Genomic DNA, 20,781 nt, shown 5'->3' with positions numbered 1-20,781 from the left:
CAGTTGTTCACCATCCAGTTCCCTCCATACCTAATCTGTTTTCTTCTCCTTACTGTCTAGAAACCACAATAGTAGGCATCAGTATTAAATTCCAGCTCACAGCACTGTCTCCACTAGCTGCATTTTAGAAGATATTTTTATTATATATTATAAAACAAAATTCACCACCTTTTTTGAGCTGCCAGATCCTTTCCAGCATGCTCTGAAAACACTGCTGCTCCCAGCTCCCTCCAGCACTTGGGAAGAGGACCAGCCAAGCTCAGAGAGCAGGGACAGCTGCTCCCAGTGCGGTGGTTCAGTGCGTGCGCACACAACCTGTCTTTAAAATGTTACAGATTATAAGGAGCTGGAGGTGCCTCCACAGGTTAAGTGCATCAGAATGGGAATTCTGAATTGGCATCACAAATTTGTTTAAATTCTGTCTTAAACACCTAAATACTTCACTGACCTCTGTCTCAGCTGTGTTCTCTGCTACACTGTACTCAGTTCTTGGATTTTCAATGTAGTGCTGCTACACTGTATTCAGGCTGTTCTGTAGTACTGCACAGACCAACACTGCGCAATTCTTCAACCACTTGAAAGAAATAAGACTCATTTGAATAAATAAGCTATGATATAAATATATTTACACTATGCACATTCTTACAGGAAATACATCTTATCAAAAAATCATAGGCAATAACACACCACCCTACAATCCACTATGGTCACTACAGGTTTTGAATTTTAAGTTTTTTATTAGAGAAGTTGAAAGTTTCATCTCAGGACTGACAACGACATAATTATCTCTTTTCATTTATTTTGTTTATAGGAATATGTAGAATTCATTTGTACAGGCATATACAACAAAATAATCGGTGCTTAGTACATTGAAATCAGGAATCTGATTTGTTCTAAACTACCATTTTTCCATGCAGTCATCTTTGAATTGGCAGCATGGACAAATTTCAAGCAGAATGCTTACATGCATCGTTTTGCAATATAACTACAGCAAGCTTTGGAAACATGCACATTAACACATTAGCAAATTGTTTTTTTTATCTAATGGACATAAAAAGGTTATTCCTGATATGAAATTCTGAAAATCTGCATAAATACTTCTGTGTAAAATTAAATTAGTTTTCTTTTACTTGAAGTATCAAGAATGCCCACGTAATTAATATACACACATATATAGAGAGACCTTGTTATGCTAAAAGTCTTTGTACTTAATCAAACAATATTCTGTGCCATACATTTATTCAGTATTTACTGGCTAAAAGGATGACTGTGGTCATATAGTAGGCATTACAGTCTTATTAGCATTTGTATCACATGCAAACATACTCTTAGCGTCTCTGTTTACTAATTTTGTCATGTGGCTACATGTATGTGAATTTTTCTACAATGTTGTGATTCTGAAGTGTATAAATACTTTTTACATTTTCACAGTTACAAACTTTTTGCCAAAAGCCATTTAAACAATCTTTAAGTTACAATGAACTGTAATATCTGGGATCTGCAGCAACAGGATCAAAATGCAATTTCTGTACAAGCAACATATGATGTAAACTTTTCTTAAAGTGCCTAATACATAATCCCTTAGAGCACTGAGCAAGTTTGGCACAAATACACTGTATTTCCCTCATGCTAACCATTGCAGTAACATTCACAGGATATCGGCTTCTTTCAGACATGATGGAGTTGATATGGCACATGTGAATTACATCACTGGACTGCAGAAACATCCTGTGAAGTTACTGTTACAGTTGATGAATTTGACGAATGACTTCGTACATGTACTTTCAAACATACACAATGTTCAGCTGTTTACTGTCTGCTGCCTGAAAAATACTTTGAAATATAAATTAAAAAATGCCCCAATTCTACTCCTTACTAACTTGATTGGGATCAGTATTATTACAGTGACCTAGCAAAAAATCCAGTTCAGTGGGCTCAATGACAGCAGGTGCTGAGCAGCTGACATGTTACTTGTGGTTTGGCAGCATGGGCTTTCTACACAATATATCACACATGAGAACACAAAAGGTAGGTAACATGACTTGACTATGGTTTTGTTGCCATTTGAGATAATGTTAAAAATATCTCTTGTGTTTCAAGGCTCTGATTGTGTAATTGATACAGGCAGTCTGCCTGTGGAGATACAGAATGGAATGCAGGACTGGATTTCAAAACTGTCTTCATCTTCTGATTAGTGTTTTCCTGAACCAAAGAAATTCTTATCATGGAAATCCAACAAAGGAAATTCAGTGCTCAGTGTTAAAAATAAACAATGCAAACCTTAAGACTTGGTGGTCCATAGCTACATTTTCCATATATAAAAAAAGGGGGGGGGGGGAGGGGGGAACAAGGAAAAAGCCCACTTTTCAACCTCAGCAATAATATTTTGAATTTTGCACTCATTTTTAAGGATTCTGTTTTCTCCAACTTCAATTTACATGTTGAGGCTTTAGACCACTGTTGCTGGCCTGCGATCCATCTCTGCTTCCAGCTTCACCATCTGCTGCATCTCCTTTGCCTGCAATCCAAAATAACCACATGAAGCACTGCATCAGACCATGTGTTCAGAATGATGCTCATTTTATATGATAGCATCTGGGTAAAATACAGGCAAAACACACTGAATATACATGTAATAACATAATGTCTCTCCCCCCTCCCACCATGTCATTATGTTTTCAAAATCAGCTGTAATTCTTATGTCTACAAACTCTAGGAAAATATTTTTGATTTTATTCCAAGATTCATGGGTTGAATTTCTGAAGAAATGCACAGTAAAATGCAAAGCACCAATTTTAGGGAAGAAAACTATTCAGATGCTGTTTCAACTGTTTCTCCTTATAAGAAATGTCTTTGGGAATGTATGGTCAATCACTGCTGTGAGAGTACTGCAATATACCTTTTACTTCCTGAAATGTTCAGAGTTAATTTATGATCTGGACCGATTTCTTTCCGTAAATACAACAAATGATGAAAATCTGTCAGCATAACATCTTTCTTGCAGTATGTTATATAGTTTGCCTTTTTTTTTTTTTTTTTTTTTAAATAATAATAATCTTTATCTGGCCTGGAGATCTTTCTTGTCTTTTAGTATTACAGATATGAACTATTTCACCTCAAGATTAGACTACTGCTACATGTCCTCCATGGGATTACAAACCTTGAATCCACCTGAAATTGCATCCAATTGCATTGTGCAGAATACAGCACTGAATTTATGCCAGATCTTGCAATAAATTCTGCATGCCTCAGGCTTTGCAAGAAGAGTTAAAGCACTGTATATAAATGCTATCTGGCCTGGGAATCCTCTGCTTAGAGGGAGCTTTTAAAATTCTCTTTCTCTCCATCACATGTACATACTTGTACATGCTTACTCCTCCTGTGGCTCAGCTACAGATTATAAATTGCACTTTGGTTGAAACTCTGTGGTTTGAAAGAACTGGGAGTCACCATCTCTTCATTTTCTGTGATGACTCTCAATCTGTGAAGTTATTTAAATACATAGCCCAAAGGACTCTGAATAACTTGACCCAGAGGGCAAGCTATCTTTACAACCAAGTCTGGGAGGATTAGGACAAGTTTAGGAAGAGGAAAACCAAACTAATCCTTTCTTCAGTGTACCTCCTTTGTATCTGCTAGGCAGGGAAGAATGATTACTGAACTTGATTTATGTGAGCTCTTCCTTAGAAAGCTGTAAATGTTGCTTTGACAGGGAAATTTGATATACAGACTCCTGCTGAAGTAGTCACCTATTCTGGACATGCAAGGACATGTATGTGAACATGGGCAGATGTAGATCTAAAGTAATGAGATGCACAGCTATCCATTTTGCAAGGTAAGTGTGGGTTTGTACAGATGTGATATACGTGCCTTCTTAAAAAATCTAGCCCTGTACTTTCACAATCATCATCTTGGGGAAAAAAGTAATAGTAATTATGATAATAACAAAGAAACTGTCATAAATATGATTAAAAATTAATCAATGCTCTCCATTTAAATGAGTTAAAAGCTTGAAAGTAATGAAGAAATAATTTTAACATGGAAATGTGAAAACATAATAAATAAATTAATATGTACAACCTCTTCTGAAATGTTGGCTGGATTTTGCCTGTGTGTGAAGTGCAATTCCAGATAAAACTCTGTGTTTGTTTTTTAGTGACTCATCTGTTTTAAGCTTTAGACTTGTGACTTATCTGCTGGCACATAGTGTCCTATAAATATTCTGCATGCCAGTGTATAGCGTAAGGAATTATTTTAGAGATAACCTGGTTTCAAAGAACACATTAGCATAGGATCACGATGCCCGTTTTTGCTACTCTGAGGCCTGGTCAGACAGTGCACTCTGACGTGCACACACAAACACAGTAAGAAGAGCTTTCTGGAAGGCAGTGCTAAAGCTACAGCGAATCCGTGAAGTTAGTGGTAGTTAATGGACCCTGCTTGCAAGGTGCTTGCTCTCTAGAGAAATCTGAGACAGTCTAAGAACCATATACATTAAATAATGAATGTTTTTTTCCTCTTTAGATGTCTGTAAATACATGTTGCAAAAGTGTGGTGCAATATGTATGTTATCAATTCAAGAAAATAATGCAGGTCAGGCAATACTGTAAAACTGGACGTTCAAGCCTAATACAATTATTTCCCTTGGAAAGACAAGGGTTAACAGAGATTTATTGTAACGATTGGAAACTACAGCAGCACAGCCACACAGTATAATTACCATACATTGTAATGCGCTGGATTTTAAAGTGAATTTTGAAGTGCTGGAAGCCTCTCTTCTTCAAACACTAAAAAGCTATTTCTAGCAATCTATTTTATACTTTGCTATTTTTAGTGTGGAATTTCTTATTTTATTACCATACTAATATATGTGAATATTCTTTGTCTATCAGCGTTACCTGTTAAGCATAGTATGTTAACACTAAAAGTTTTCTTCAATCAATAGACACTTTTTGCAGACAGTTTAGAACTCTGAACGTATCTTTCATTAACAACAGGTAATGTACAATACAAGTTAATCTCTAAATATTTCCTATTTACATCGCTGTTCATATGCATCTGAATTGGAGATGCTAAAGCACAAAATACTGTTAGGCTCAAATACTTGTGTGCAAAAAAGATTAACATTGTGTTCACTATGTCAATGGTACTTCCCAATGGTTGCATTTACAAGGAAGGCTCCAATGATACTGATTCAATTTAGACGGAAAGCACACTGAAATAAGAGTTTGCTTATTATACGTCCATCCTACCTTGTGTTTGAGACACTGCATGACAGGATTTCAAAAGCTGTTTGTACAAAAATAATAATGTCAAAATTGAGTAATACAAGGAGAAACAAATTAAATGAATGAAAACTGAAGTGAGACTAAAAAATTAATGCAAGGAAAACATACATAAAACAAAAATTTAAATTATAACAGTTTGTATTGAAGGCTGTTTCCACCCATATTGCTACTTTTTACATTCTGTATTTGTATGAAAAGTTTCTTCACCCATTTGATCAGAAAAAAAAAAAACAACACATTTTGAAATGTGCATTAAACAAGTATCACCTTTATTTTGATCCAATTAGCTTTCACACATCAATGCATATAGCAACGAAACCAGACCTGGGTTTGCATTGGTGCACTTTAGGGACTGAAAGGAAGCGGTCAGGACAGCACGTGTGGAAGTATATTTTCTGATGGATTAAATCAAGTGGGTTAAAAAGCTGGTAAGGACTGCCTGTGGTGGAAGCCTCCACATGCCCCCACAAAGTGATAACCTGACAGAACCTGAATGATTTTCCTCCATTTCATCGCTGCTGATGTGGGCTGACCTGCACTGAAATGGAGTATGAGCAAGCTCATGTAGGCTGTTACTGCCTCTCAGCAGTGGAGGCTGTAACCCTAGGTGAGGGAAGAATCTAACTGCTGAACGAGGTGACTCCTTTAATGACCCACAATTATTTCCCAGCAGCCTATCTCCCTTATACATGACGTGTTTGGCACATTGTGGTTGAAAGTACAACTGTAATCATTCCCTCTTGTCCTTATGTGTTTAAATGCTGGATCTAAGGCCCTCTGCCACCAGCAGAAAGACACCACTAATAATACCTGTCTTTGGATCAAGCCCACTATTTTTTGTCAACTAGCTCAGTTTACACAGTTCTCTGTGCTGCTCTCTGAAGTTAAAGCTACAGGTCCACTGTACCCCCAATTGCCTCCCCTAGATGTCCCCCCACCCCACCTTTTGATTTTGTGCAGCTATTGCCCAGGAGCAGAATGACCAATAGATTAATTCGTGTTGTATGTCAGAGACGGCATCTACAGAAACCCTGGCAGGGGACAGACTGGAAGTTTCACTTGCTGTCCAGAAGGAAGGTGGAGTGATCAGGCCGGGGCTCAGTAGTAGCAGCTGCCTGTGACCCTACTTGCTGTCATCACCCCAGAAGTTAACCCAGTCACATGCAGCTTTTGGGACTCTGTGATACTGGAAACACTTGATTTGGATGTACCCTTCCTTCCCCCTCTGCAAGATTACTTTAATTCATAGTATAGTGTCTGCCAGAGTTAAGTTCAGAAAATTTAATAACAAAGAATTAAGTGCATAACCCTTGAAAGCAACGGGTATTAAACACACCCTTTCTCTCTCATCTTATTGAACTGCTGGGTATATTCCCCTTGCAGTTTACACTTGTGTAAGTGCATTACTGCAAGTTCATGCATATTACAGCTCTGCTGGCTCAACCTTTCAGCAAGGGAACTGCTCAGAACAGTAGTGCTTCTACCAGAATTAAGATTAGAATTTTCCTTGCCTTGCCAAGTAGCTTTTTCAAATTAAAAAAAAAAAAAAAAAAAAAAAAAGGTTATAAACTAGCAGAAAATAAAAGGTATTTTAATTAGGAAAGGGTGTATTAGCACAGATAAAACTCCCCATGCTACTGTACTCCTCTATTGTTCATTCCAAAATAAAGTGGCTCTTGGAGTTCAGAGATGCTCTGTGCACATGCTTTACACCTCTATTTCCCAGTCAGCACTAGAAATCTAAGTTCAAAAGCAACAGAAACAGATTTTCTTGAGGTAGTTTTGTGGAGTAATTAAAATTTGTATGCTGGGCTTTTTATTACTGTCATATCTAGCTAATGTGTACCAAAGTGGCTGAGCTGCTAAAAGGACAGACTGACTAAACAGTTAAGCATTCACATCTGAAGCAAACCGAGTTCTATATCATTATTTAACTCACTTTGCCTCTTCATTTTAACTCCCCCCAGGTAGTTGAGTGACCATGAACAAGGTCATTTTCCCCAGTTTGGTAATGATTTATATTTAGAAGCATTCTGTTCAGCCTGATTCTGGTTACCATTCTTACTAGTCTGCTTTTATTTTAAGCATTTTTAAAAAATACCTGCTCGTTCTGCTTCTCTAGGACTTCTAAATGCTCAAGTTGAACTTTTTTCAACTGATCCATTTCCTTTGACTGCTTCATTGCAAGCTGTAAGCAAGAGAAAATATTGGGAGAAATATAATGCATTATTAACACACAAAATGAAAACTTAATTGAAATATATACATATATATACTGTGTTGTCTCCTTTGGATAGTACAAAACATCACAGGAGGTTCTTGTATCACAGAGTCTTAAGAAGAGCTATTAATATAACAATAATACATTTATAAGTATTGCATATAATATATATATACTACATAGAAGTCTAACAGAGACACATCAACCTTAACTTTGTTGTTTTAAAGTTTCCTCTTATATAGTTGTTGGATCTTTATACTACAAGCATGTGGAACCAAGCAAGGGCAAACATTCATTTTATTTATTTATTTTACTAGAGCTGTATTCTCAACACAGAAATGAAAATGAATATCCAGAAATAGCGCCCAGTGACTTTGTCAAGGTTATAGTTACCCTTTTTCTCTCTTCGAGGAACTTTTTTGTGTTGCTGCTGTTCAGTTCTCTGACTCGTCTAAAAAAATACAAACATTGTCCATGAAGACTTGTTAGAAAAAAAAAAAAAAGAAAAGAAACTCAAAGGTACCAGCAGAGAGAACCACAGACTTGTAACTTGTATTTTAATTTTTGATTATCTGTCACATATGGCACTAATGGCAAGCTGAACAGTCTTCTAGTTATTACACTTCATTGTTTCAATGAAGTTTTGACTTTTTCCCTAACTCGGGAGTGGTGAACAGAACTTTAAAAACTGTTTAATTCATCTGTGTATTCTTCATTTCACTCTCCATTTATCAAAATAAATTGATTACAGAGTGCTACATCTCTAGCAGTGGCAATGGAAAAAAACATCTGATCATCATATGTAAAGTTATGGTTTACCAATGCTTTAAGGTTTTTAAAGGTATTTTTTATACAAAGATAAATATACAATACTAACATAAGAGACATAATCATAAGCCTCTCTTCTTACGATTCATGTCATGAAATATAACAGAAATAGTTCAAAGAACTGAATCAGACTAACCTCAAAGCCTGAAAAATGGAACTGCATTCAGACTGCATTCAAATATTGGAAGAGATTTATTTTCGAGTTGTTACTGGAGGTCTTACATAAACTAAGCATACAGTTACAAAGACCTCTGACGACTCATCTTTCTGATGAGCTAGGAATTTGTAACACTTAAGAAGTAAAGGGGAAACCTTGAAGGCTTATGAGACATTATCATGTACATTCTGCTTCTATCTACTTATTTGGAAACATAAAGAAGAAACTTAAAATAGATATAATGCAAATCAATCTTCCAAAAAAGTCTTGGTAGCTGGTATTGGCAAGTCTCTCAAGTCAATTGCAGCTGTCTTCCCCAAACATTCTGTGAATAACCCACTTTTAGAAGTGTAGTTGTGCCCTTGACTTGGTTTGCTGAGCTTAGATGCTGGCCAGGTTCCCAATACCAGCACATAATAAGGGAGAGAGCTGTGGTTCTGTTCAGGACCAGAGACAATACACATGCTGTTCAACAGTACACCTCCAGCTTCTTCACTCCCATCTTTCATCACCCTCTCCATTTATTATCATCACTTTTAGCACTCCTGTCTTCTGTTCCATCTCTCTTCTGTGTTATCAGTAGATGACAGAGAAAAGCATTCACTGGCACCACCTCCTGTGTTTTTAGTGATGCTGCCTCTTAAAATATTCTAAATCCACCTAGCTCCAAACCTCAGACTCCCTTTTCAGAACAATCTTAATGTCATTAAAACAAACAAACAAACAAAAAACTGCTAAAAAGTATACTGCACTCCTAAGTACAGTCATTACAACTCTTAGACCTACACCAGTCACTTACAGATAGTAAGTATAAAGTTTAGGACATTTTTGTTTCCCTGAGAAGGGCATCACATTTATTAAAAGAATAAAGATGAGAAAAGTAACACCTTTCTTAAAATGCTCATTTAAAAGTATTCAACACAATCATTAGACATTGTTTCCCTACATAAAAGCATGGTTTTAACAGAATTTATCTGTGAGTTCACTTGCCAGCTTTTAATAATGTTCTTTTCTTCTCAGAAAGGGAGCTCTGGTACTTACCTCTCTCTTTCTGCTTTGTTTTTGATAGATTTGTCTTGGCTTATGGCTTTGCTGTTCTCCATAGATATTTTAGCCTGGTTGGCACGCATCTCCTTGCTTTCCCTAGGCAAAATCAAATAAAATCATGAATATACAAAATGCAATTGCTGATGAAGTTGGTTTCCTGGCATTACTCTGCATTGTGGCTTATTTTGTCCTTGAAGTATTAGGGAAGAGGAAAGACCAGACTATAACAAAATCGCCTTCCTTTCGGTAGACTTTATACAATTTGAGCAAGCATTCAGAAATCTTCATTTGTCCTAGAGAACATAATTGGAAAGAGAAGCTTTATGCATTTTACACTTTGAATGTTTTTAAAGGGTGGAAAATAGTCTTTTCTCCCTAGTATAAAGTTGCCTGAACATGAGCTACTGTCAGCTATGTAGAAAATGCAACTTATGTATTACATATCCTGCACTCTGAATATGGCTGCAATACGAATAGTAGTAGTACTTCCTAGGGTGGTATGAGCTGACAGCTTTCCTTTCAAGACTTCTACTTTGGGACTGCAAAAAGCCCTGTGTTTTAGACCACAGCCAAACTTGTGCTTGTTTTCTCCTTCTAGCCCAGAGAACCCTGCAGTCTTTTCTGTAAAACTGTGTAGCTTTAACAGAGTAGCTTTATTCATTGTTGGGAGTAAGCACAGATGCTGACTTTCAGAAACGGCTTATGAACTGTGAGTGAACAGAATTTGGCTCAGTCTGGGTAAGCTAGCCAAGCTCCAGAAAGGCCTTCCCTGAAGGCTAGCTATTGCTTTCTGCCTGCTTAGTATTCCAGCTCTGGCAGCTCCTGATCTTAAGTGCTTATTTAAACAGGAATTATATATGGAAATTAGACAGTGAATAACTGGCAATAGTAATTGTGAAATCCCCAGCAGTGCATAAGCATGTAAAAGTTACCTGTTGCAAGCCAAGGAAGTGCCTCATTCTCTTTTTCTGGACATATCTTAGACTAGAACACTGATTAATTTTTGTACTTATTAACCTCAAATTTTAAGTATGCACAGGAGAAGAGTGGCACAGAACAGAGTGCTTAATTTAATGAAATGTTGACACTGAATTTTTGAGGCACTCTTTAATCTCTGGAAGACATTAATGTTTAAGTAGCATGAGTAAACTTTGTTCCATAACTTAAATTTTTTATACATTGAAACTTTTTTTTGAAGAAATGCAGCACTCTTTTTTTCCTCTAAGAATTCGTAAGAAACATTTCCTGAATACAGACTTAAAAGCAGTAAAAATGGACAGAGCTCTAAGAAATGTTCTTTTGAGAGCACATTTCATTCTAATAGTCCCTTCTCCAAATAAAAGCTTTTATTTTCTATACCCAGTTTAAAGTAATTTTCAAGAATACTACCTTAAGAGCAGTACTGAAATATTTTTTTTTTAAATTCCTGTGCATGGGGATATGAAAAATTTTAAGTGTGGGTGTTCATATTAACTTAATCTATTTGCATCAGATATAATTTCAGAGTGAAAGCAATTAAGAGGATTAGAGGACTACTGTGCATCACTGATGACTTAAAATGAGGCTTTGGCCATGGATATGGCTTGAAAAGCCAACACGTACCCATGTGCAACTGTTTCTCTGTTCTGGCAGCTATGATTTAGCTCTCAGTTGCACTGCTAATGGTCTTCCAGGGTGTTTGTGGTTTTCACTTCTTGCAGGAAATAGAAGATATTTTTAATAGAAGACATGAAAAATCTCATCATCCTTTTAAAAACACCAACAAGCACTTGTAGGGACCACTTCTTGTTTCTAAAATAGCATTTCCCGAAGACAGGGCCAAAGTTCTAGCATCAGTTCTCTGCCTAACTGCCAGACATAGGGCTTCACGTGAAATCCCAAAGTTCAGCCCATATGCCACAATTAAAGAACTCCCTCCTGCTATCACTATAGGTGATGGGGATACCTATAGTAAAAGTTAACTGCAAAAAGTAGATAAGCCGGGATGGCAAAGGAAAAAGGGATTATGAAAAAAACCCACATGTGACTACAAAATTTAACTGTTGGGTTCCTACTGTATCATACTGATTGTAACTCTGAAATTTGTACAAATGTCTTCTGAAAGGATACGTGAGTTTAAACACATGAATCTATCCTGGGAATTTATACGTATATTTAGATTACATTAAAGTTCATTAACGTTACATCACCAGTCTTGTTTGAGTATCTAGAAAACTCCTTTTGTATTACAAACAACAAGAACAACAACAACAAAAACAAACAAACAAACAAAAAAAATTCCCTTCTCTCTCATGTTATTCAATTACAAAATGCTTGCAGATATGAGCTTCAAGTCCTCAATTTCTGAAATGCTGCAAGCTCACTACTTCCCAGTCAGTAAAGCTAACCCATTCATGGTAGGTAGGGGGGATGGCATCCCTGGAGTTCAATAAGCTTCAGATTTTTAGTAGTATTTGCTGTCTTCTGCTTTGTTTTTAAATGAGCTCAAAGCATAAACTGTAATTGCTTTTCCCACTGCACATGAAGGGAAACAATCTACCCTGCAGCAGATAACTATCATTTTAGATTACTGATCTTTTCTACCAGCTTTGTGTCCTCTGTTGTGATAGCTAACTCATTACTTCAGCTCACAGAGGAGGGAAGCAGCAAGAACAGCATGCTGAGAGTATGGTCCACCTCCCACACTGCTCTCAGATAGATCCCTCTTTTCCTATGGTTACCTGAGCTGTCTCTTGGTTATAACATGCACCTATACATATAAATGTGTATGTGTTCCCACATACAATGCATTCTCTGAAATAGTTCACAAACGATTAAGTGTAAAATTTCTTTGGGGGCATTATTATTCACATTTCAAATTTCCCATTCCACATTCTTCTGAAATATTCATAGATGTAGATGCAATCTTACATTTGTTTTAAACAGGGAAGTTCCTGGTCTGCACATTTGGGGATTAGGTACAAGCTCCTGAATAAGCAGAAACACTAACTGCAATGAATAAAGCAAAACAAATTTTGAAGGTTGTTACTCCTGGGACAGCTGAGAAGAAAAAGTTCTCAGCATTTATCAGGATGTAGATTTTGAGGTCTGGTTCTTAGGAGCTCTAAAAATAGAACAATATGTGGACTTCTAGTGATTTCTACTAAGAGAGAAAAATCCATTATTAAGAATATATGAACCATTTACAATAAATTATACAGGGCCAACACAGAGATGCAGAAATTTTAAGAGAGCGCATATGGAAAACTAACAAAAAATTAATTTCAAAAAGATGAGGACAAAAATATCCTGTTCCACAAGCAGGCTATACATCAGTAGAATATCTTCTAAGTGCTGGAGTGAATTTCAAACAGGACAGAAAGCAGGACTCTTAAAACCAAAGCGATATGCATGGCTGATGCAGCCCAGTACGATTCACAGACAGTACTAAGGACTGCACCTTCCTCTGGTGAGTGTCTTTTGAACAAAGCATTTGTATTATAATTTAACAATTTTCTGACTTTAGTTTTGATGGGGTATGTATTGAACGACAGCTTGAATACATGGGTTAGCACAGAGATTAACATAAAGATGAGCTCACTAAAAGCCTTTTGCTGGGACAATTCTCTGTTGGATGGAAAGCTTACAGGTCCCAGCATGTGTTCTCTGACGCAAAGATAAGCTGCTTTTTTCACTCAGATTTTTTTTTTAATAATTTAAATTCCTTCGTTAAATGTGATTTATTTATTCATTTTTCCCTATGGTTTTGATGTGAAAGATGCTGTAGACAATTACATATGAATATGTATATATGTAAACACACATATTGCATTCACGTGCTTTTAAGGCTGCTTCACATAATAGATCATAGCAGAGGAAAATGATTCCTCTCCTTACTTCCATTTTTTAACAGTCCAGGCACTATTTGTATTTAATTTCTTCAAACTTCAAATGTGCAGGACAGTTAATTATACAAGGAATGTGACAGTAGTGTCATGCAGCATCTTCTGCATTCCCAGTGATTATGGCAGTATGTTGTATGAAGATGTTAGTCTAACACAGCTTACCTCATTATCTGTTCTTTTTATGATCTTAGGTTTTGTGGATCTTTCTTATAATCAACAATGTTATAAATACATGTACCCACAAGTGCTAGCAACTTAAAGAACATTTCCATACTTTATCTTTCTCAGTTTTTCTGGGTAAAGTCCAGACACATCCACAGCTGATGTGAACTACCACCACTTCATCGCATCCGCTGCATTTAATGAAGTTCCTGCAACCTAAACCTGCCAAGAAGCCCATTCCTGAATCTCTCTATTCCTTGCCCAGTAACTTAATTCACTTCTACCACACATGCAGTCCAGTACCTTTGACAGCAGTACAGGAGCTATCAGCACAATAAACTAAAACACTCTACAAAACAGACACCAGCCAAGCCCTCATCATCAAGTAGCACTGCCCTGCTCACCTGTCATGTGAAAATTTTAGCTGCTGGGTTTGTTGTTCATGAGCATTAATCAGCAGTTTCTTCAGTAGTTCACACTGTTGGTTCAAATGTAAATCACGGATTTCTTGCTCTTCAGCACTGTGTGTATTGATCATCTCAGACCACTCTTTAGTGTGCTGTGCCACAATCTCTTTGACCTGTAGAGAAGGAACAGCAACTTTGCCAGTGGTTCTTAGGCTACAAGATCAACTATTACTGCTGCTGAATATGATGTAGAGACAATCATAAAAAAATATATATTAGAAAGAATGCAGCTAAACTGTGAAAACGAAGTTACACAAGTGAAATTGCTTCAGAGTAATGAAGCCACTGAGGACACTACAGGGTGTTATAACAACAAATATAAAGCCACCCCTAACACCTTAAGTGCCCTGAATGAATTGACTGCATTTATACTTTTGACTGTACAAACATTATTTTAAAACCTTCTCTAACACCAAGTTCATTATAAAATGCTTCCATGTTCCTGGTTGCAAGGAAAAAAAAAAAAGAATATTGAAAGTAACAATGGAAAAACCTAGTGAGCGGGACTTCTCTGATGGCTTAAATACAGTCTTTGATTTTGTGAGACAGCTTTATAAACAGTTTACAGAGACATCCTGTATTTAATACAACCTGAACCTTAAGATAGGTTACATATCTTTGTTTTATATTCATTAAGTCAGCAGGGAATCTGACAAGCATTCTTCTTTTGCTTATCTCCCAAGACTCACAAGAAAAAAGAGATTAAAGTTTTGGAAAGTTCCCAAGACACAATTTGAAGAAGTCTAAATCACTAGAGTTGTTATTATAATAGTATATTACACTCAATGATTTAGAAAAGAAGCTAATAGAAAGATATATTTTATTATTCTTTAATAATCAGCCTTGGGTATTTTGACAAGCTATCCCACTTTTCCATAAATGGTATACAAAATGTGCCTCACAAAAAATAAACCTATTTTCAGGTACTCATTTCAAGTGCTGTTATGGTAACTAATCGCATTTGGGTCGTCTTCTATGAAAGCTAAACATTACTCTTCGAATCAAAAATTGCCACCATCTTGCTCAAAAAGTGAGTGATTGATGCCAGTGTTTCAGGTGTGGGCCCACAGAAGCTCTGCATAATGCAGAGCTGACTTTCCCACACACACTGGTGATGGTAAAAGAAGGGGGGCTTGAAAAGACCCAGTCCCCATTCTGCCCTGGAGAGGCTCCTCTGAAGGCCATCCTACACAAAGGACATGTGTAATAAAGCTGGATTCATAATAATAATAATAAAAAAGAGCAAGTAATTTTCTAACAGATCTGGGTGACTACCACTACATGAAAAACAGACCTGCATTTAACTACAGTTAAATAGATGTTTCATATCAAAACAGATAGGATGTGAAGCAGAAGCAGCTGCAGGTGAGCTACCTGTAATTTTCTGCAGCTGTCATAAAAAAAAAAAAAAAAAGCACTTTGAGGGAGGACATTGGTAAGACCAATATAGGCTTAATTCAACAGGATATTGAAGTGTGAATGTGCCTCCAGAGAAACGAGTCATACTTAATTTTGTGCATGTGGGTAAGCATACTACTAAAACAGAGCCTGTGAAGTGATAGGAGCACTGAAGGATGTGGAGCTGCTAGTGGGAGTAATAGCTTTAATAAGAAGTTCCTAAGGCGGTACTGCCTTTGGAGCCAGGAAAACATAAAGATTTGGTTTTAAAATGGGTCAAAACAAATGCTTGGAAGTTGGTAAGGAAAAAGCGCTTATTTTTCAGATGGAGTTTCTGAAAAGTTAAGGGGCAGGCACTCTAACTCACCTCTAGCACTTACTATGGCACTTAGGTTAGGACCAAGTTTAGTCTAAGCTCCTTGCAATGGTGATGAGGAAAATGGGACAGATTCAAAACAGGATTCATCGCACCTACAGATTAAACACTCTCTGGAGATGTCCCTCTAATATTTATAGGCCTCATGCAACTAGACACTTCAATTATGAATTTCCTCTCAATACTGATCATTTGGCTTACCCCCAGGGAGACCTGGAGTCAGCTTCAGTGGAGCTAAAAGTTAACCATTTATGAAGTTTTTGGGAAAATCCTTTTTTTTTTTTTTTTTTTTTTTTTTTTTTTTTTTTAAATTTACTTTCAGCACAGAGTCTCCAGATGGATTCAGCGTTATCCATGATTTGGAGAAAAACGATTTAGGTAGATCCAAAGTTCCAAAGTCCTTGGTAACTGAGTGTAACAGGGACCACAGCAGAAAGTGGACCATGCACTCAGAAAAACTCTATTGTCACAATGTTAGAAAGTATTAATGTTTAGAAAAGAATAATGTAATTATGAGACCCACGATGCAGGCAGAGCCAGCAGCAAATCACATACCATATACCTTGGCACAGGAGCCAACGCATGGTTTGCTACAAAGATTTGTGATTCAAATTACCTTCCTACAGAGAATACCCTGACTAGCCTCTGTCTCCTTTCAGAGGTCAATAAAACTGTAGCAGGCACTGTGAGGGAGCTGTCTGGGTAATCTTCTCCCTCACTTGCTGCTGTGTGACTCTTCCATACAGTCAGTCACTTGGCACTGGGTTTCAGACTACTTTAAATTCCCAGAAAGTGCAGAGGATATTAACATATGAGATCTTATTCCTCGTCACAGTAAGGCTGTTCTACATTGACCTAGAAGGACAGGCATGCGTCCAAGTAAATAAAAGCGTTTGCTTTTATTTAAAGTGTCTTCACCTTGTACAGGAAAAGCAAACAAACTTCACATAAAAAAAGAATTGTGACTCAATAAAATAGTGAAACAAATGTATAAATAGTGGAAACCTTGGTGAAAGCAAGTGTTCTGTGACTTCAGTGCAAAGAGCTTCTACAAAGCCCAAATAAATACAGAGAAGGAAAGAATCAAGTGCCCATTACAAATGTTTAATGTGATCACAGTTTTTAAATGGTTGATATATACACTACAGAAGAACTCAAAGGCAGAAATCCCACATCTCAGGTACACTGATAGCAAAGAAGAAAACCCCAAGGAGACTTAAGCATGGCAGTACTCTTAAGTATTTAATCTGGGATATAGGAAATATAGGAAAATATAGGAAATAAGAATAGAAAATTGCTTCTGTTCATGGACAGAAATGCTACTGATGTGCTACTAATTTCAAAATCAGCAATCTAAGTGGCAGGTATGGCTCCTTGTAAGACGAGTTTTTCTCTTGGGGTGGGAAAGAAAAGAAAGATTTTTATTTTTATTTTTTAAATATCCTGCAAGCTAGAAGTCTTCTTTCAGGAAAGGTGAGATATAACTTGATGAGTAGGATGCAAAGGATTTGCCAAACAACAGTTACAAGATTTGAAATACTCAATTTGACTCAGATTCAGACGACCTTAGAACTCAGGACTATTAAATCATCTGATAACCAATTTTGCAACAGATCTGTGATACACTTCAAAGTTTAGATGTAATAAATTCAACATACATCCTTGCTTTCTTCCAATTTATTAGCATGGCAGTTAAAATGACTATTTCAATTGGGCTGCGTTCTTGTCCTACTTTCCACTATTAAGGTAGTGTTGCTTATCAAAAAGATTTAAAAAAATAACCATTAGCTAAATTCACTCTGCTCTACAAACTGTGTTTGTAATCCTGTCGTATCATCTGTTCCTACACTGTGCCTAAAAGACTAATTAATATATTGATAAAGAACTTACTTTTGCTCAGGATATGTGCAAGATGTTTGTTTAGTCACTAAGTTCAAGCAGGAATAATCTTTGAAGTAATCTTTCTTTTTACTTCTTTTCATCCTCTGCCTGTGTGATGCTGGGACCTACTTTTCTAATGCAGGAGAGTAATTTGCATCTGCTATGGGAACTGTGTGAAGTACACTTTGGGACATTCAGATCTAATTTAAATATTTTATGCCAAATTGGGCTGGACATTTCCTCATGACAAGAAGACTTTTGTAGATGAAAAGGCACTTTGGTGCTAAAAGTGTGCATGCACATTTTGACACAGAGCTACGGTGAAGGACATGAGCTGTAATTAAAGCTGAATTATGGTACCTTCCAATCTAATTTTAGTGGGCCAAATACTGAGAAATGCTGAACAACAGTTAATTAATCAGACTCCCAGTATATCAGTGTAATGCATTCAGCACCTCAGAATTTCATCTAATTTAAGTGCCCCTACGTTCATCTATGATAAAAGATAATTTCCCTATGGTCTTGAGCACTGTTTTCTAACTTGTTGCTTGTAACGCTTTGAACGATCTCTGGGAATAATTCAAGGGCCCACAAAGAGTAACTGAAGCAAAAGAAATGCGTGAAAATACTAAAATTGGTACATAATGCGTAAAATTTTGATGGAACCACAGCAAGCAAGATACTGAAAATCACTGACCTAGAGCAAACCACAGAGGTAGATATCTTACAGAGGAATTCTTCAAAAATTTTCCAACACAGAGAGAGAGGCTTGGCATTTCAAAAGAGCTTAGATTTAACTCTCTTTGGAAAATGTCATCCTAAAACCTGGCATGGGAGTGGAAAACATCAACCTCTTTTCCAGATATGGATTATAATTCAAACTGTTTTGAAAGCAGGATTTTAAAAGGAACAGAGCTCAGAAATTGCATATATTTGTGGAAAGGGGAAACATGAATCACATTTATCAGGTCTGGAAGATTAATGAACACTTGGACGGTCCTTGTGTACAAATCAGGTATCTTAACTCCATCTGCCAATGACACAAGCTGAGATCATAGCAAAGAATTTTCTACACAATATAACTTAAAATGAGCTTTGGAGCTCATGTCTGGATGATAGGGACCTAGTGCTCCTCAGAAAGTTTTTTCACTAGGAAATAAATGAATTATCTTTTTTAAGTTGTCAACAAATCTGCTTTAATTAAGAAAACAATTCTGGACTTTTCATAGGTGAAGGAGATAGGACAATGAGAAAGACACACTAGTTTTTTTTTTTCCTAGTGATTCTCCTAAATCTTTGGCTGAAGAGGCAACAACAAGAAACAATCCTTGTTTAGGAGACCAGGATGTTCTCCACATGAAATAATACCAAAGAATAAAATTAGGAAAAGAAAAGATGAAAATAATCTTAATTCTCTAGTCTCAAAGATGTGGCTGCTTTTGTTTGTATTTTCTATGCTCATCTGATTAATTTCATGGGTTTTAGCTTTTACATTAACACTCCTGCTTACTTACTGTGTTCAGTCTCCTGCACACTTCTTTCTCCAGACCATTTTGTACATGGCTGTGTCTTCTAGTATACCTGCCACCTTCTAGAGTGAGTATCATTTAGAAACTTGAAAGCATGTCAACAAGTGGTAGATAAAACTTTCAAAGAAAATATGCAGTCAGTGAGCATAGTGATGGTATAGAGTTACACAGAAAGCAGCTCTATGCAACTCAACACGAATGATGAATCACAACCTGAAAACAGCTTTTTCTAACAAACTGAAGTTGGGCCTCTGAGCACTTCTATTCTCCAGCACCTTGGAGAAAACAATATAATCCCTGGAGGAAAAAAAAATACAAATACAAATAAAAAAATAATAAAAAAGAAGGTGGCACCTGGTCTCCTGCTTCTTTAAGAGACAGACTAGCAAGTGTTGTCCGTGGTGACAAAGCGACAAGATGGAAAATGAAAAAGAAACTTTTTATGTATGTATTTTGGGAATGTATTGAATACCCAGATTTCATATAGCTTATTTTTTGCCTCTTTGTTTAGCTAAAACTGACACAAATGGACACAAATGACCAATTTTGCCTCATGAAGCATGCATATGGTGCTTTCTTCAGTAATTGTTAAAAGGGCAGGAAATTGATGTTGCTTTTCAAATATTTTTTGAAGAAACACTTTTAGACACTCAATTACTCCTATTCTTTTTGACATGTTATTATTGCCAAAAATCATATGCTTCCAAGAAAATTAACTACCACTTGGGTCTAAAAATCTCTATTTCAGATGTTGCATGTATTAAAATTGGCTGTTTGCTTACCTTAGATTTGTGATCTGATGTTAGTGCCTGAATTTTAATTTCAGTTTCTTTCTTCAATTCAACACAATTACTTCCTCTAAAAAATGCAAAATTGAAAATGTGTGCCACAAGTTAAACATCTTCCCATTCAGTCAGCTCTTACTAATTAAAATGTTAATCAATGTTGAAGTGCTACAGCATATTGGAATGAAATTATTTCTTCTGGCAATTTATTCACAACTTACAAAATATTGTTGGATTAATGATCATTCAATTCAAACACCACACAATTAATTCTAGATTGGCCTCGCAATTATTCTGTTGCTGAGGATATGTCAAACATCTCCATTTATAGCACTCAGTTTCTTTTTCCTTGCTAAGATAATCCAGCTTCTGCCTGAAAACCTACAGGCATACACATTACCTTGCCGTGATTTTATCCTCTCTCTGGTTTAAAAGTAATTTTTGTTATTGTTTTAGTTTGAGGCAGAGAAAAAGAAGTCACTTGAATAACTGTCCCATGGGGCAACTTGAGCATACTGAATTTGAATGCCTGTTGAAAGTCTCAGTACCCCTTGGTGTGGGAAAACAGAAGTAAAAGGGTAGCAAAGAAGGGGTCCCATGTGGATGAATCCAAGCATTAGTTACCTTATATGAATTGCAGAACAACAACCTTGAAGACAGCCCATGCTCCTGCAATAGGCTGAATACAGCATGGCCTTTGTGACCAGGTAAAGTTAACAGTGTGCAAGTTGCAAAATTTGTTTTGAGCAGGAGGAAGA

General features: G+C 36.6%; 1 protein-coding gene across 12 annotated transcripts in view; it reads right to left on the bottom strand.

Annotated features, from left to right (window-relative positions):
• Positions 1-609: 609 nt before the first annotated feature.
• PLCB4 (phospholipase C beta 4) overlaps positions 610-20,781 on the bottom strand; it is a 207,716-nt gene continuing 187,544 nt past the window's right edge. For 10 of the 12 annotated variants that reach the window (XM_035320050.1, XM_035320051.1, XM_035320054.1 and 7 more), the window contains 7 exons: positions 20,021-20,096; positions 13,992-14,167; positions 9,536-9,637; positions 7,903-7,960; positions 7,390-7,476; positions 5,253-5,289; positions 610-2,518 (listed from right to left, as the gene is read on the bottom strand). In XM_035320050.1, coding sequence (XP_035175941.1) covers positions 2,430-2,518; positions 5,253-5,289; positions 7,390-7,476; positions 7,903-7,960; positions 9,536-9,637; positions 13,992-14,167; positions 20,021-20,096 — 625 coding nt within the window. In that variant the 3' untranslated portion in view covers positions 610-2,429. The remainder of the gene's footprint in view (positions 2,519-5,252; positions 5,290-7,389; positions 7,477-7,902; positions 7,961-9,535; positions 9,638-13,991; positions 14,168-20,020; positions 20,097-20,781) is intronic. The other 2 variants (XM_035320056.1, XM_035320057.1) reach the window with 2 other exon arrangements.

The sequence above is a fragment of the Oxyura jamaicensis genome, chromosome 3, assembly GCF_011077185.1.
Source record: "Oxyura jamaicensis isolate SHBP4307 breed ruddy duck chromosome 3, BPBGC_Ojam_1.0, whole genome shotgun sequence".
Taxonomy (NCBI): domain Eukaryota; kingdom Metazoa; phylum Chordata; class Aves; order Anseriformes; family Anatidae; genus Oxyura; species Oxyura jamaicensis.
The sequence above is the reverse complement of the archived record's forward strand: the minus strand, read 5'-3'. Positions and strand labels throughout refer to the sequence as shown.